General features: G+C 39.0%; 1 protein-coding gene across 1 annotated transcript in view; it reads left to right on the plus strand.

The window, feature by feature from the left end:
- Positions 1-9,145, plus strand: part of FYB2 (FYN binding protein 2) — a 94,607-nt gene extending 85,462 nt beyond the window's left edge. The window contains 5 exon segments of the mRNA XM_078073092.1: positions 1,807-1,893; positions 4,705-4,786; positions 7,667-7,823; positions 7,942-7,975; positions 8,225-9,145. Coding sequence (XP_077929218.1) covers positions 1,807-1,893; positions 4,705-4,786; positions 7,667-7,823; positions 7,942-7,975; positions 8,225-8,246 — 382 coding nt within the window. The 3' untranslated portion in view covers positions 8,247-9,145.
- Positions 9,146-19,106: the final 9,961 nt, after the last annotated feature.

The following is a 19,106-nucleotide window of genomic DNA, read 5'->3' on the forward strand; positions in this document are numbered from 1 at the left end:
CTCTTTGTGTGTTTATGTGTTACAAAAGTCACCTACATCTCCTGTTTTTGAAAGTAGGGGCTTTATGAAGAAGTCCTATAGTGTCCTGCAGTGTTGTGTCCCCTGTTCGCCAGAACCTGGTGCTTCTGGGGTCTCTCCTATGTGTGTTGTTTGTGTCTTGCTGTTGTGGCTGAGCCACATTGGCCTTCAGTCCAGTCATCTGCAATGGCTCTCTAACCTGTCGTAGGCAGGGTTTGGTCCCTGTGTTACTAGTGGGCCAGTCTGGAACTGCCTTGGGTTTGACTAGGCATTTGCCAGAGATGCAGTAGCACTGAACTGCAGGGCAGTTTCCCTGTGTTGTCCCCTAAGAAGCTTTCGTTGGTGGGCGGGTCCTGCAGTCAGACCAGATGTCTGCCCCCAGGCCACTGCTGGAGCCACAGTATGACCCCTGTGTATGATTTTCCCTTATCACTTTGCAGTGGTGCTGGCCCCTGCTGGGGCTGCTTGCACACTGCCAGGCTGCATATTGGAGGGGCAGGTTCATAGCCAAGTGTATATTGGAGGGGCAGGTTCACAGAAGACAAGGGTGGGTGCAGTGCCAGCAAGGTCTCCCCTGCCATGCGCTATGGGAGGGGACCTGCAACCTCCAGACAGGTAGGCGAGGTTGGAGGGGGTGGATCCACAGAAGTACATGAGGGCAGGTGAGTGGTGTTAGCAAGCTAGGTGGAGAGCCTTCACAGCACTGGTTCCCATAGGTGTCAAGGCTGGGGGGCAGGGGAGGAAATGGTGCCTGCGGGCTCCTTTGTTTCTGGAGAAGATCCCTGTCCCTCCAGTGCCTGTTCTGGTATCAACAAACAACTCTCCCTCCTGCATGCCCCAGGCGTTTTTCAAACTGCTGCTTCTAGACTGTATCTCCTTGGAGCTGTTTGTTGTGCTTTCTCTTTAAGGGTAAGGACTCAGCTTCCTCTAGTCCTTTTGGTTCTCCCAGACTTGAGCCTGCTGATTTTTAAAAGTTCCAGTTGTTAAGTCCCACTGATTGTAAGAACTCATGAAATTTGGCCCCTCTGGTTTTCAAAGCCAAATGTTTTGGGGGGGGGGGTGTTCATCTTCCCTATGCCTGGGGTGTCTGTTTCTTTTCTGTTCTCCGTGCCCATAGCATCCCTCCCTCCTGTGTATAGTCCTAAGGGTCTGTTTGGCTCCCTACAGTGACTCTGCCCTTCCTACACTCTTCAATATAGCCTTTTCCCTACATTTAGCTATGAAGTTTGTTCTGCCAGTCTTCAGATCACGTCCTGGGTTATTTACACTGATGTGGATGTTATCTAGTTGTATCCATGGGATGAGGTGAGCTTAGGGTCTTCCAACTCTGCCATCTTCCCCAGCTCCTCCCTGCATCCTTTTCTACTAGTGCTAAACACGAGATTTGTCTTGTCTTAAGGTAATGGTTAATATTATTCATGTTTTAGAGGCAAAGAAACTCAGGCCCTGGAAGGGAAATGTGATCATAAGCAGGTTGATCTCTTGCTTCCGGTTTCAAATTTGGATCACCACACATCAGGGGTCAGCAAACTATGGCCTGTGGGCCAAAACAGATGGCCACTTGTTTTTGTAAATACAGTCACAACCGCAGAGTTTACTAATTACCTCAAAGATGGTATAGCTTGCAAAGCTTAAGATATTTACAATCTGGTCTTGACACAGATTATCCAAATATACTTCTAGACAATGTTTTAACTTTTTTATAAAACCTAATTGTCCAGAAAGTACTGATGTTTCCATAAAAGTTTTAATTCAATATTTACTTGCTCAAAATACTTTTCTCCTCAGAGAGGAAGATAAACTAAAAACTTGGAAAACCAAGTTTTTGATGGCAAAGGAAAAAAAAGAGAGAAAAGGTGCTGAAGAACCAGAAAGGTAGGTACACGGGTATACCTAAATTACAGCTTATCGGGGCGCCTGGGTGGCTCAGTCGTTAAGCGTCTGCCTTCGGCTCGGGTTGTGATCCCAGGGTCCTGGGATCGAGCCCCGCATCGGGCTCCCTGCTCAGCGGGAAGCCTGCTTCTCCCTCTCCCACTCCCCCTGCTTGTGTTCCCTCTCTCGCTGTGTCTCTCTCTCTGTCAAATAAATAAAATCTTAAAAAAAAAAAAAAAGATTACTTTTAAAAAAATAAATAAATTACAGCTTATCTGCTGAAATTTATACCTCTTAGAGCTGTGTGACTTTAGGCAAGTCATTAAATTTGATTGTCAGGTTCCTAACCTATAAAATGAGAATAATAGCACCTACATCACTGTATAGTTGAGAGGATTAAAAGAGAAAAAGAATATGAAAATGTAAAGCACCACACACATTTCTCTTCATTGTCATCACCCAGACTTTGGAAAATAGGGAGTAAGGAAAGATTTCAAGCCAGCCATTATCAAATGATGAAAAAACTTGGTCTTCTTTTAGGCTGTAAGAACTTTTCCCCTATAGATGGGAACTTAAATAATACACCAATTAGAACTTAAACGTTGAGAAACTATGATCACATAACAAGACTAATTTCCCTAAAATACAATTCTAGTTATGAATACATTAGTGTTATAATTAAAAAAGAATGTTTTATCAACTCATAATCAAACCCTCATTCTTGTGATTCAAGTTCCCAGCTGGCTGTTGGGGGAGGTGATGTTTTTACTATCTCAGATGGTTACTATGTGATCTGTGCTCTGGAGGACGGGGCCCAGGATCTGAGATACTTTTAACAGTTGCCTTGGGGAAATCCTTGTCTAAACAGCCACTGGGCTGGGAACACTGTGTGGTCTGTCTGCTCTAGGAAACCTGTCTAGAAAAGTCCTGAAGGGGAACCCCAAAAGAAAGCAGACATCTGTCTATACCATATTTAAACACAGAGGATGGCATAGGATGGCCCTTTCCATTACCTTATTTTCTTTGGGATTAGACTTGATGTAACTTACTTTTCCCAAGTTCAAAAGATGTATTCACAAACTAGAAAAGCATCCCTCCACCTTAAACCTCATACTTTTACATAGCATAGCAAAACAGAATTTCAAGAGAGAAAATATCAGTGAAATTTTTGACACTACTCCACACACAAAAAAATGTTTAGTATTTTAATGTACACGTAAGACTTTCAGGAAACAATTTTCTCGTGCTTTTTTTCTTACAACAAACATATTATAGTTTACTTTCAACTGAGTAAATTTTAAAATATGGTAAATTTCAAAATGTGATATTGGGGCGATCATATTCCTGTAGATTGATGTATCAATTTCTAGTGCTTTTTGTTCCTTTTTAAATGGTTTCTACCATAACTTGTTCCACCAATAAGAAATGCATTCTATATTAGTTCAACCCTTTTATGATCCCTTTATGAATCAAAGATGATGACAAATTTTCAGAGACGTTGGGGAAGGATATAAACGTATAAAGGCATAGAAATTGCCTGTTCTGACACTCCTGGGACCCTGGGATCATGACCTAAGCTGAAGGCAGACGCTTAATGTTCTAACACGTGTGCGTGTGTGTGTGTGTGTGTGTGTGTGTGTGTGTGTGTGAGTGAAGCTGGAAAGGTAGGCTGGGGCTAGCTTATAAAATACCCTATGTACCACACTAAGGAATTTGACTTTATCTTATGGGCACTAGAGACAAATTAAAGGTTTTAAGCAAAAGCTTGACATCAATTACATTTTAGAGAGATGACTCAGGAGGCAAGTATGCAGATGGATTTGAGGAAGGAGAGGCAAGAGTAAGATGTTATTTCAGGTTAAAAGTGAAATGTGGCAGTGGCTATAATCTTGGGACAGAATGAAAAAGATGTAGGAGATACTTCTGAATAAAACTAACAGGACTTGCTTTTTTCCTTCTGTCAATATATGAAACTGCTAAAAAGCAGCACCAACCCCCATGTGAAGAGCAGGAAGGAGGAAAAGGGAGGATTAAGAGTGTAATCAGCCTCTGCTGTAGGGTTATCTATCAACTTTTATGTGCTGACAATTTTTGCACTTATTTTGTGGTATCTTACTTTATTTTAATTTCATTCTTCTCCAGAACCATTCAGCAAACAGAACAGTTCTCTGATTGAAGCACAAAGATTTATGATTTTTTTTTAACAAGTTAATTATACTTTGAACCCTGATTCAGAGGAGTTTTTTGTTTAACTTAAACTGCTTAACCAATTTGATTTTATTCCAAATTATTATCTTGGTATCAAAAAAAAAAAAAACCCACAACCTTTTAATTTTTTTTAAAGACTTTATTTATTTGAGAGAGAGAGAGAAAAAAAAAAAAAAACACGAGCAGGGAGGTGGAGGGGTAGAGAGAGGGCGAAGCAGACTCCCTGCTTTACAGGGAGCCGGATGTGGGGCTTGATCCCGGGACCCTGGGATCATGACCGGAGCTGAAGGCAGAGGCTTAACTGACTGAGCCACCCAGGCGCCCCCACAACCTTTTTAATTATAGGAAAAAGCAATTGGTATTACCCTGTTCAACTGTTCTGACACTGTGCTCTACTGGAAATATGTGTTATGTATATAATCATCTACAAATACCCACATAATATAGGATTATATATATATTTATGATTTTATATAAAAATATATACATACAAAATTATACCTGAATTTATCCTGAAGTAGCATGAGTTTATAGATTTGAGAACTTAGAGTTTTATTATGGTACATTTAACCTGACCTGCATATTTCTTGCCACTTTATCTCCTAGAAATTTCTTCAGAACCAAGAAGCAAAACTTAGAAAAGATGAGAATAGAAAAAGAAGAAAAACGTTTTAGAGAACAATTTAAGGTATGTTCTCCTCAGAAGGTACAAGTTATAAACAAATTCCTAGCTTTTAATATTACTAAAGATCCTATAAGAGTGTTGTACCTCTGCCTCTGGGATAGATAGGATCCATGACTAAACAGCTGATACAGTTTTTTCCTGATGCATTTCTATATTATCATGCCTTTACACTTGCTATCCCCTCTGCCTGGAAAAACTCCTAAGTTATTCTTAAGGCTCTGTTCAAATGTCACCCACTCTTCTTGGGAAAGTTATTCAGCACATTTTATCTATCTGTTATACACATATCTGTTCTAACACTGGTCTGTTATAACACAGCCTGTGTGTGTGTTCTGAGCTAAACTCAAGTCCTCTCTGAGATTGTCTCATTCAAGATTGCTCCTTACCTCCCAACATATCTGAACACATAGTGTTCAGTGAGTGAATGAATGACTAGATAAACAAATGAAACAAATGAGTGAATGAAGGAAGCAGTATATCTGAAGCTCCTTGACTTCTTCTGTCATTATGAATCCATGGAGTATTTCCTCAATTCCAAGGTTCAAATAGTCCTTCCTTGTAATTTCATATACTGTCACCATGAGAATTTATTAAGAAACATTTTGAATAGCTCCCAGGTCCCAGATACTGGATTGAGGGAGAGAATGTGGGCATCCTGCTCACAAAATTTCTCCAAGTCACTACTATTCCCCATAACAAAATGGATAAAGATTAGGCTTCTTAACATGACATATAAAGCTCTTCCTGTCATAACTTCTCCTTGTCTTTCAGATTTTATTTCCTGCCATTCTTCACCTTGCACTTCAGGCTTTGGCAACAAACTACTCAATTCTGTCCCTTCAATGAACATCCTCTTCAGTCCCCGTCCTGCTACTCCCTTCCTCTAGGCATGTACCTGGTCTGCTCCAACTATCTGGTGATACTCTTGCTACTTTTCCCCATCTGACTAGCTTTCATTCACTTATCAACACCCAGTCAAGGCATCTCCTCTCCTCCAGAAGACTGACCCACGCTTGCTCATGAAGGCAATTACTCTTCCTCCATATACCTCTAATCTGAGCTTATCACGAGCACTAACATTATTGTAATTATGTGTTCACCAATTAAACTGAGCTCTTGGAGGACAGGGTTATCTTATCTTTATATCCATGTGTAGAGCAGAATAAAATTACCTTTGGAAATGTCCAAAAATGTTTTTGGACTGAACTAAAAAAGAATATACACAAATCCCTCATAATCATTAATAACTCCTGCTTTGGACCAAAACTGATTAGGGTTATTATATCTAGAAGCCATGATATGAAATTATTTACTGCAACTGTGATGTTATTAGTTTAACTGAAAAACAACAGTGTAACAATTACTTGCTGAAATGACCCTACATTCCATTTAGTGCTTTTCTCACTTTGTGACTATCTCCTATCTCATGTGTATGATTCCATTCTTCCTTATTACCTGTGGTGCGTTTTCCTTATATATCATTAGAAAAACTACGCCATATCAGTAATTTTTATTCAGCTCAAATCACAAAAGATTAGTGCCTCATTTGTGCTAGGCATTAAGAGTACAAGGTTGAATAAAACTGTCTTCCATTTTCATTTTAAGATGGTTATTAAATGCTGTAATAGTATATACTAAGTGTAGTTAAACAGAAAATTATACATTGCAGTTGTGGAAGTCTTCATTAGAAGTGGTTAAGAGTAAAAGGTATTTCAGGCAGAGAAAACCACATGAGCACTGGCCTATAAGTATAAAAGGTACCTGGCATATTCAGCTTGATGCGGCTTCATTAATGGGGCAGAAATAGGAGCATGGGAAATGACAGTATGCCAAGGAACTTGAATGTCAAGCTGAAAAATGTGGATCTTATCATGAAAGCAATGAAGAATCTTTAGAATTTGACAAAAAGGAAAGTGACCTGATTAGATTTTCATTTTAAGAAATCACTATTCATAATGAACAATGGCCTGGAAAATGGTAAGAAATCAGTGAGGAAGTTATTACTTTGTTAGGCAAAAGAAAAATCTGTCTTGTGGATCAGATCCCATTTGGTATAGAGTGATACACTTTATCATTCAAATTCAGCAAACTTCTGAGAGTGGAAGAAGGCATCCCTAATCCTAATTCTAAGTATGTGTAGAGATACTAGATATAAGCAGACTGTCCTGAGCAGAGGGAGATGTCTGGCCACCCTAATTTGGTTAAGTAGACGTCTGTAAACATAAGCTTTGTATTCTGGAACTTTTTCTGAGTCAACATATCAATACATTAGAAGGTGATATACCTATAGATGTATAGGCTGGCTAGTTTATCACACAGGAAAAAACCTCCCTTAAGGTCGTAAGTTGAATTTCTCATCAGTTTTTTTCACAAATGCCTGTCTTTGACCCCAGAAGGAGAGTGGGAATTGCCCTCCATACCTACTACTTTATATATAAGCCCACCCAGAGAGGAAGGGTAGAAAGAGTGCCATCTAGAACTGCCAGGTATGTAAAAACATTATGAACTCTAAAGCACTATACACAAAGAGGTTTTTCTCTTTCCCTCTTACTTTTTTAAACTTCTCCATTCCCAAGTTTGGTGGTAACCTTATTCCTGGAACAGCTAACCTAACATCCATGGAACTTAAGTTATACCCATGTTACAGGTATCTCATCCACCGGAATTCATGCTAGTACAATTAGATAAGAGGTGTGAAAACACTTTGAAAATAGGGCTGTACCAAATTAAATGTAAGATTGTGGCATTTTACGATTTTTCTATTCCTTTAGACGTTATTTAATATTTAGCATCTTGAGTTTGAGGTTACTATATTATGTCCTCCATTAATTTTGTTAGAATAAAAACTGCACATACAGTCTGATTAGTAATTCCTTCTTTCAGTATGACAAAGAGATTACTGTCATCAACACAGCAGTGGCATGTTCCAGTAATTCAAGAAATGGAATATTCGATTTGCCAATAACCCCTGGAGAAGAACTGCAAGTCATTGATACCACTGAAGAAAATCTAGTGATTTGTCGCAATTCCAAAGGCAAATGTAAGAAGTTACTGGCTTATCACCCATAAAATTTCAATCACTGTTAAAAAGAAAAAAAAATTTCCAAGCATTCTCTCTATAACTTTCAGATTAGTAATAGTGATTTTTGTTTCTACAGATGGATATGTACTAATTGAACATCTAGATTTCAAGTAAGTGGTTTGATTTTATACTACAATCATGAATTCTAAATACTTAATACACTGTTGTGTACATTAGTCTCAAAGAAAGACTACTGAATTTATTTAAATTCAGGAAGTTTTGAGGATTACTCTGGGAGAGACTTTATTCTTGTGTCTCCTGCGTATAGCATCAGACTTCTCTACAGAGCATAACGATCAAACTGGGTAAGAAATCTGCCACTCACTACTCTGCTGGCCTCTACTTTTCTGTTTTCTCAGGCATCAAGGCTGGTCACCTTAGGAAGAGCAAGCTCCAGTGGCAGGGCCTGCACTAGTAAGGACTAGTCTGAGACCTCAGTACTGCCTCACCTCAGGTTCAGTTCGCATGTCAAATGGGATGGTGGGATCTATGGAAATGGAGAAGAGAAAAACAAATCCTCCACATTCAGATGTTGGTTTTACTCCTAAATGGTTATCTTTCAATGTCTATGTCAGTATCTGTTTCACTGCTGGTTCAAGAGAGTGTGAAACAGTGTGTGTTAGAATTTGAGCATTTATTTAATGAGCCATAGCCAAAGTTGGAAATCACACCTTATGGCACCTAGGCAGCTGTGCAGATGGTTAGTTTGCTTCTAATATTAGTACACGACTGTTTATAATTTCTAGAAGATGTTGTGCATTTAAATTGGGTATAATTCTGAAAAGTAAATAGTGTAACCAAGGTCTTTAAAATACTCAGATTTAAGGCATAATCTTAAAATGTAATTATGGCTCAGTCTATAAGTGTCCTCCTTTATCAAAAATATCAGACAAATGCTGTTCAATATAAGCTTCTTTTGGGAATAGGATGCTGAAAAGTAATTTATTCCTAAAGGAAGGGCCTAAATATATTTAACACAATTTAAATAATATACATATGCTGTCAGTTTAAAACATCCTGTTGTCCAAAGTAAGAAAAATAATTCTATGCCTGAACAACTATTCAAATAGAATTAAAGAAAAAGTAAAATGGAGCTGTAAATAACATTCTATTTTTACATGCTGTGCACTGCCTATCCATGAGATAAATTCTACAGAGGCATACAGCTGTTTTAAAATATGTTGGCATTTTCAAAACACTGAAAAACTGAACAATTTTGCTCCATTGTATTTTTTTTTAAGATTTATTTATTTTAGAGAGCAGACTCTGCACTCAGCGTGGAGCCTGATGCAGGGCTCTATCTCACAACCCCAAGATCACAATCTGAGCTGAAGCCAAGAGTCGGATGCTTAACCAACAAGCCACCCAGGCACCCCTTTAGCCTTCAAGGGTGTGATGGAATTGGTCCCATGACCTCATTCTTTATACTGTGAGACTACTTTTTAAATTTTATTTTAAATTAACATACAGTGTATTAGTTTCAGAGGCAGAGTTCAGTGATTCATCAGTTGCATATAACACCCAGTGCTCATTACAACACGTGCCCTCCTTAATGCCATCACCCCACCCACCTCCCCTCCAGCAATTCTCAGTTTGTTTTCTATAGTTAATAGTCTCTTATGGTTTGCTGTGAGACTATTTTTTAAGCTTCTAGGTACTTATCAATAAAAGCCACGCAGCAGAAGTTTCACAGAGGAAAGGGGAATATGGCAGAATATGAGAACTCTAGGCTCATTTCTAAATACCCCAGAAATCGACCTGAAGACTGGCAAAACAAACTCCACAATTTAAAGGTAGAGAAGAAGGTAGAAAGTACAGAAACACAGCTTGGGAGAGAAATGGATCATGGCCACTGTGGTGGGAAGGGAACCACAGTTGTCTGTTGTCAAAAAGGGCAAGATGAATTCCCAGAGCAATTGGCTTGGAATGGGAGTGGGGCCAAATTCCAGCAGGGCTTAAAGCCTAGAGTTTTAAAGGTCAGTGTGCTTGGCTCTGAGAGAGCATGGAGGACACTGAGGCTGCTCTTGGAGAAAAGAAAAGTGTGGAAACAGCCATCTTAAAAACACCTGGGGCACACAGTAGGGAGGTTAGTTGCTTAGCTCTAAGCATGTCTCAGTGAGACAGCATTCAGGGCAAGACCCCTCCAGGAACAAAGGAACTGACAGGTGCCATTTCCCTCCCCTACCCCTCAGCATAAGCACAGAGCCACCTGCAGTAACCAGCACAGCTCGATACTCACTACCTACCTTGCTTACACCAAGCCCCACCTACCCAAGCTCCGGAAGAACTACTTTTCCTAGTCCGCTTGCCTCAGTAGGGTGGCAAGTCCCATCCCCTAGAAGACCAGCCAAACCCCTGGCAACACCCCATCTCCCAACCTGGGAGTTTTGTGAGACCTCAATTCCAGTGGCAACAGTGACAGGTCTCATTTCTAGTTAAAAACACCACATTCAGGCCAGGGCCACAGGCCACAAAAGGCAAAGAGAGCCTCTGCAGACAACAGGCCTGAAGATAAAGCAGCCAGAGCTGTGGAGACACTTCCGGGATACTACACTGCAGGATACTATAGGACTTCATAAAGCTATTACCCTCAAGAATAGGAGATGTAGCTGACTTTCCTTACACAGAAACAGGCATAGAAACTTAGACAAAATGAGAAGACACAAGAATTTGTCCCAAATGAAAGAAAAGGACAAGCCATGGCTGGAAATCTAAGCAAAAAAGATACAAGTAACATGCCTGATAGAGAATTTAAAGCAACAATCATAAGGATACTCATAGGACTTGAGAAAAGAGCAGAGGTTATCAGTGAGACCTGTAACACAGCAGAGATAAAGGACTCAATAAATGAAATGAGAAATATGCTTGGTGGAATGAATAGCAGGCTAGAGAAAGCACAGGAAGAATTATACAAACAAAGAACAGACTTAGGGAATTTAATGACTCCATCAAACATAATATTCATATTATAGGCGTCACAGAAGAGAGAGAAAAGGGGGTAGAGAACTTATTTGACAAAATAGCTGAAAACTTCCCTAATCTGGAGAAGGAAATAGCCACATCCAGGAGGCACAGAGAACCCCCAACAAAGCAGATGTATACCAAGACATACATATTGTAATTAAAACTCTTAAAAGCAGCAAGGCAAAAGACTGTTAAATACAATGGAAACCCCATGAGGCTATCAGTGGATTTTTCCACAGACACTTTGCAAACCAAAAGAGAATGACATGATATATTCAAAGTGCTGGATGGGAAAAATCAGCCAAGAATACTCTAACCAGCAAGGCTATAATGCAGAATACAGGAGAGAGAGTTTCCCAGACAAACAAAAACTAAAGGAGTTCATGACCACTAAATCAGCCCTGCAAGAAATATTAAAGGGGACTCTCTGAGCAGAAAGACCAAACTGAAAGTATGAAGGTAGGAAACACAAAAGCAGTGAAAATGAGTATTTCTGTAAAAAACGGTCAAGAAATTCACAAAATAAAAGGATGCACAACAGGACACCACATATCTAAAACATGGGGAGGAAAGGGGTAAAGAATGGGTTCAAACTTAAACGACCATCAGCTTAATGTAGACCCCTATATGCAGATGTTACATACAAACCTAATGGTTACCACAAATCAAAAACAATTAACAAATATGCAAAGAATAAGGAAAAGAAATCCAAATATATCACTAAAGAAAACCAGCAAATTCTGAAAGACAAAGGATCAGAGAAAATATTCAGAAACAACTGCAAAACAAGTAATAATATGGCAATAAATACATATCTATCAATAGTTATTTTGAATGTAAGTGGACTAAACAATCAAAAGGCATAGGATAACAGAATGAATAAAAAAACAAGACTCGGGGCGCCTGGGTGGCTTAGTCAGTTCAGCCGCTGACTCCTGATTTCGGCTCAGGTCATGATCTCGGTCCCAGGATCGAGCCCCGTATGGGGCTCCTCACTTAGCCAGGAGTCTGCTTCAGGATTCTCTCTTCCTCTGCCCACCCCTTCTCAAATAAATAAATCTTAAAAAAAACAAGACCCATCTATATGTTGCCTACAACAGACTCATTTTTGACCTAAAGATTGAAGGATGGAGAAACATCATGCAAATCGGATGTCAAAAGAAAGCCAGGGTAGCCATGCTTCTATCAGACAAAACAGACTTTAAAAACAAAGACTGTAACAGGAGACAAAGAAGGACACTATATAATCATAAAGGGGACAATCCAACAAGAAGATGCAATAATTGTAAATATTTATGCACCCAACATAGAATCACCCAAATACATAAAACAATGAGTAACAAAAACTAATCAATACAGTAACAGTAAGGGACTTTAACACCCCACTGACATCAATGGACAAATCAATAGAAAATCAAGGAAACAATGGCTTTAAATGACACAGCAGTAAAACAAAAGAAAGAAATAAAAGGCATTCAAATTGGTAAGGAAGAAGTAAAACTTTCACTATTTGCAGATGACATGATGCTATATATAGAAAACCCAAAAGAATCCACCAAAAAACTGCTAGAATTGATAAATTCAATAAAGTCACAGGATACAAACTCAGTGTACAGAAATCTGTTGCATTTCTCTACACAAATAATGAAGCAGCAGAAAGAGAAATTAACAATCCCATTTACAATTGCACCAAAAATAATAAGATACCTAGGAAGAAATCTAACCAAAGAGGTGAAAGACCTCTACTCTGAAAACTATAAAACACAGATCAAAGAAATTGAAGACAACATAAAGAAATGGAAAGACGTTCCATGCTCATGGATTGGAAGAACAAATAATGCTGAAATGTCTATACTACCCAAAGCAATCTACACATTCAATGCAAACCCTATCATAATACCAACAGCATTTTTCACAGAAAACAAACAATCCTAAAATTTGTATGGGACCACAAATCCCAGTTAGCCAAAGCAATCTTGCAAAGCAAAGCTGGAGACATCACAATTCCATACTTAAAGTTATATTACAAAGCTGTAGTAATCAAAACCATAACAAAAACTGACATAAAAACAGATACATAAATAGAAAACCCAAAAGACTCCAGCAAAAATTTGCTAGAACTGCTACAGGAATTCAGCAAAGTCACGAGATATAAAATCTATGCACGCAGGCCAGTTGCATTTCTATACACTACCAATGAGGCAGAAAAAAGAGAAATCAAGGAATCGATCCTATTTAACAATTGCACCAAAAACCATAAGATATCTAGGAAGAGACCTAACCAAAGAGGTAAAGGATATGTACTCTGAAAACTATAGAACACTTATGAATGAAATTGAGGAAGACACAAAGAAATGGAAAAACATCCCATGCTCGTGGATTGGAAGAACAAATATTGTTAAAATGTCTATGCTACCCAAAGTGATCTACACATTTAATGCAATCCCGATCAAAACACCATCAGTTTTTTCACAGAGCTGGAACAAACAATCCTAAAATTTGTATGGAACCAGAAAAGACCCTGAGTAGCCAAAGGAATGTTGAAAAAGAAAACCAAAGCTGGTGGCGTCACAATTCCGGACTTCAAGCTGTATTACAAAGCTGTCATCATCAAGACAGTACGGTACTAGCACAAGAACAGACACATAGATCAATGGAACAGAATAGAGAACCCAGAAATGGACCCTCAACTCTATGGTCAAATAATTTTTGACAAAGCAGGAAAGAATGTCCAATGGAAAAAAGGCAGTCTCTTCCACAAATGGTGTTGGGAAAATTGGACAGCCACATGCAGAGAATGAAACTGGACCATTTCCTTACACCACACACAAAAATAGACTCAAAATGGGTGAAAGACCTAAATGTGAGAAAGGAATCCAGAACACAGGCAGCTACCTCTTTGACCTCGGCCACAGCAACTTCTTGGTAGATCTCCAAAGGTAAGAGAAACAAAAGCAAAAATGAACAATTGGGACTTCATCAAGATAAAACGCTTTTACAGCAAAGGAAATAGTCAACAATACTAAAAGGCAACCTACGGAATAGGAGAAGATATATGCAAATGTCTTATCAGATAAAGGGCTAGGATCCAGAAATCTATAAAGAACTTACCAAACTCGGGCGCCTGGGTGGCTCAGTCGTTAAGCGTCTGCCTTCGGCTCAGGTCGTGATCCCAGGGTCCTGGGATCGAGTCCCGCATCGGGCTCCTGCTCGGCGGGAAGCCTGCTTCTCCCTCCCCCACTCCCCCTGCTTATGTTCCCTCTCTCGCTGTGTCTCTCTCTGTCAAATAAATAAATAAAATCTTTAAAAAATAAAAATAAAAAAGAAAAAAAAAGAAAAAAAAAGGAACTTACCAAACTCAACACCCAAAAACCAAAAAACCTAGTCAAGAAATGGGCAGAAGACATAAACAGGCATTTCTCCAAAGACATACAAATGGCCAACAGACACATGAAAAAAATGCTCCGTATCACTTGACATCAGGTAAATACAAACCAAAACCACAATGAGAAAAAAAAAAAACACAATGAGATACCACCTCATACCAGTCAGAATGGCTAAAATGAACAACTCAGGAAATAACAAATGTTGGCAAGGATGTGGAGAAAGGGGAACCCTCTTACACTGTTGATGGGAAAGCAAACTGGTGCAGCCAATATGGAGGTTCCTCAAAAAGTTAAAAATAGAACTACCCTATGACCCAGCAATTGCACTACTAGGTATTTAACCAAAGGATACAAACATAGTGATTTGACAGGGCACATGTACCTCAATGTTTGTAGCAGCAATGTCCACAATAGCCAAACTATGGAAAGAGCCCAGATGTCCATCAATGGATGAATAGATAGAGATGTGGTCTATATATACAATGGAATATTACTCAGCCATCAAAGGAATGAAATCTTGCCATTTGCAATGACGTGGATGGAACCAGAGGGTATTATGCTAAGTGAAATAAGTCAGGCAGAGAAAGACAAATACGATTTCATTCATGTGGAATTTAAGAAAGAAAACAGATGAACACAGGGGAAGGGAAGGAAAAATAAGATGAAAATAGGGAGGCAAACCATAAGAAATACTGAACTCTAGGAAACAAACTGAGGGTTGCTGGAGGGGAGAGGAGGTGGGTGGGGAAAGGGATAATTGGGTGATAGGCATTAAGGAGGGCACTCAATATAATGAGCACTAGGTGTTGTACGCAACTGATGAATCATTAAATTCTACCCCTAGAACTAATAATACGGTATATGTTAAATAAATTGAATTTAAATAAAGAATAAAAAAAGAAACACACATAGATCAGTGGAACAGAATAGAAAATCCAGAAATAAACCCACAATTAGAGGGTCAATTAATCTTCCACAAAGCAGGAAAAAAACATCCAACAGGAAAAAGACCGGCTCATACAACAAATGGGTGTTGGGAAAAATGGACAGCAACATGCAAAAGAAAGAAATGGACCATTTTCTTATACCATACACAAAAATAAATTCAAAATAGACTAAAGACCTAAATGTGAGACCTGAAACCATAAAAATCCTAGAAGAGAGCACAGGCAGTACTTTTTCTGGCATTGGCCATAGCAACTTTTTTCTAGATATGTTCCTGGGGCAAGGGAAACAAAAGCAAAACTTAACTATTAGGACGACATCAAAATAAAAAGCTTCTCCACAGTGAAGGAAACAATCAACAAATCTAAAAGGCAACCTACAGAACGGGAGACGATATTTACAAATGACATACCTGATAAAGAGTTGATATCCAAAATACATAAAGAACTAATAAAACTCACCCCCCACCAAAAAAAAAAAAACCAAATAATCCAGTTAAAAAATGGGCCAAAGACATGAACAGACATTTCTCCAAAGAAGACATACAGATGGCCAACAGACACATGACAGCATGTTCAACATCACTCATCATCAGGGAAATGCAAATCAGAACTACAATGAGCTATCACTTCACACCTGTCAGAATAGCTAAAATCAACAACACAAGAAACAATAGGTGTTGGTGAGGATGTAGAGAAAAAGGAACCCTCATGCACTGTTGGTGGGAATGCAAACTGGTGCAGCCACTATGGAAAACCATATGAAGTTTCCTCAAAAAGTTCAAAATAGAATTACCATATTACCCAGCAATCCCACTACTGGGTATTTACTCAAATACAAAAACATCAATTCAAAGGGATACATGCACCCAATAGCCAAATTATGGAAGCAGCCCAAATGTCCATCAATGTCCATCAACTGATGACTGGATAAAGATGTGGGGTGGGTGTGGGTGTGTAGTGGAATATTACTCAGCCATAAAAAAGAATGAAATCTTACCATCTGCAATGACATGTATAATTCTACAGAGTATAATGCCAAGTGAACCAAATCCGAGAAAGACAAGTATTATATGATTTCACTCATATGTGGAATTTAAGAAACAAATGAGCGAAGGGGAAAAAAAGAGACAAACCAAGAAACAGACTCTCGACTATAGAGAAAAAACTCATGGTTACCAGCGGGGAGGTGGGTGGGGGGATGGGTGAAATAGGTGATGGGGATTAAAGAGTGCACTTGTCATGATGAGCACAGGGTGAAAAAAAACTTTAAAAAAAAGTATTCATAGAGTTCAGAGAGGAAAATAGGTAGAAAATTATAAATAACAATGATAGTGAACAAGAATATGAATGAAATGCCTAGAAGATTAAGACATGTTTTACAGATAAAGTGACATTGAAATTTAGTCTTCACATGCAAGTATGTTTGCTGGACAAGGTGCACATACAGATGGAAAATCCATGCTGTGTCTGGTAGGAGATGGCAAGAGCTGCAATGGGGTAAGCTGCAACCAGAATATGATAGAATTCACTTGGGCTTTTTCCTTAGAGTGAGGAGCCATTCAAAGGTCTTAAGGAGGAAAACAGTGTCAGATGTTTAAAGAGGAAGGAAGAAAAACTGTCACAGCAATATGGCTGATACACTGAAGAGACTATTTTTCCAATATTCTAGGCAAAAGGTCTTAATTTAAGACAGCAGCAATAGAACTATCTAGTATAGGAGCCCCACTAGAAGTGGTAAAGAGACAGAATGTCGGGGTGCCTGGGTGGCTCAGTCAGTTAAGCGTCTGCCTTCGGCTCCGATCATGGTCCCAGGGTCCTGGGATCGAGCCCCGCATCGGGCTCCCTGCTCGGCAGGGAGCCTGCTTCTCCCTCTGCCCCTCCCCCTCTGCTCCTGCTCGTGCACGCGCATGCTCTCTCTCTCAAAAATAAAATCTTTAGAAGTACAGGTGGAAGAGACAATTAGGGAATGACTCAGATTTCTTTTTTGAGGTATGAGATAAGGCTGGTACCAAAGACTGGAAATACATTTCTGCTTGGACCCCTCTGAACTAAATCTGCTACTCAGTGAGAGGCAAGCGCAGCCCTCCCCACACTCCGAGAAAAGACCTGTCCAGGGTGCATGGTAGAAGGTGAGGCTAAGTATGGCCTGTGGGCAAGGTGGTAAGTGAGAGACAGGCTAAGCAGAGACCTTTCCTGCAACAATCCTGTCCAATAGAGTAAGAAACCACGAATCCCTCTTGCCACCTCATCACATGGTCTCTTGTTCTAATTTAGTAGCTCAGCTCTAAGCCTCAATTTCCTCAGTAAAACAGGGCTAGTAACACTCGTCTACTTCACAGTGTTGTTCCCAGGCTGTAATATAATAATATAAATAAAAATGTCCTAAAATCCTCAATATGTAATACTGTATAAATATTATTTTAATACCTGGCCTTTCTGTAGTTGAAAGATGTTAGAAACAAAAATATGGTTTTGACATTCAAATCTTAAGACTTGAAAGAATGGTTGGGATGTTATAGGTAAACTGAATATTTTCTATGTTTTTAAAATATGAATCATTTGGTCTAATAGAAGCTAGTACCTAATTACTATGTATTGATACGAAATAGGTTTTTAGGAAGAAGAATTGCTTCTATCCATTCTATCTATAACCAATGTGGTTATATTTCTATTTCACTAATGTCAGCCACATTTCTTCCATTCTTTAAATCCTAGCATTCAAACTAAATTTCTCACTGATGTACCAGGTTTTTTAATGTAAACACTGTAATATCGCTGCTGTCCAAGCAGATGTCATCTGTCTCCTAGAAACCATAACCTAGCATAATACTTAAAGATGGACATTTTAATTTTGTACAAAAAGATAATATATATCTTTGTATATAAATTATAATTACATATATTATAATCATATAATATATACCAATATAAATAGACAACAGCATTCAAAGGAACTTGATCCTAACGGAGGCTAACACTGGCACACTCCAATTCATTTATAGGGCCAGGCCTCCAGCAACCTGTAAACATGTACCAACAAAACCTTCCCTTCCTCCTTTTGAGTACCTCTGTGAAACACTTGCTCCTCCAAGATGACATAGCATTCCCTTGACCAGGCCCTCTCCCACACATCTTCAGAACTTTTAAAACATAGATTCTAGGGCACCTGCATGGCTCAGTCAGTTAAGCGTCTCTCTGCCTTCAGTTCATGACCCCAGGACCCTGGGATTGAGGCCCACATCAGGCTCTCTGTTCAGCGGGAAGCCTGCTTCTCCCTCTGCTGCTCCCCCTGCTTGTGCGTGCACGCTCTCTCTGTCAAATAAATAAAATCTTTAAAAAAAAATAAAACATAGATTCTAAGGGAAAAAACAGGAAGAAAAAACAATGAAAATATAACAGCATTCCTAGGAAGTGCTTGTTTTGGGGTAAAAGGGTAGGGATGATATTTTCTTCAGTTTCTTCCAGCCGTCCGTTTTCTTTTCAAATTTCCCCACAGTAAGCATCCATACCCATGCAATTTAGGAAATAAAGGAAAAATATTTTAACTAATAAAAACAAATCTCTTTAAAGTTTGCATAAAGCAAATTGAAATCTTTACTTATATATGTTTTAATGAGGGTTAGAGTAACAATGTTTTTTAGATAAGTTTCATTTAGATAAGTAAGAATGGTACATAGGCTCACATCTACATTGTTCATTCTCTAGCCTAGGCAGCCTTTAGTGTGACTTTCTACTGCTAGTCTGAGGTCTTTTTCCTTCCTATTCTATGGCTACGGGAAACAGATTTTTTTCCTCTGTGATCTTTATGCCCTGGTGTTATTCTTGTAAACATGTTACTTGGCAAATGGGACTTTACAGATGAAATTAAGGTTGCTAGCCTTAAAACCAAGAGATTATCCAGGTGAGCCCAATTTAATCACAGGGGCCCTTAAAATCAGAAGAGG

Source organism: Halichoerus grypus, chromosome 5 (genome assembly GCF_964656455.1).
Source record: "Halichoerus grypus chromosome 5, mHalGry1.hap1.1, whole genome shotgun sequence".
Lineage (NCBI taxonomy): Eukaryota > Metazoa > Chordata > Mammalia > Carnivora > Phocidae > Halichoerus > Halichoerus grypus.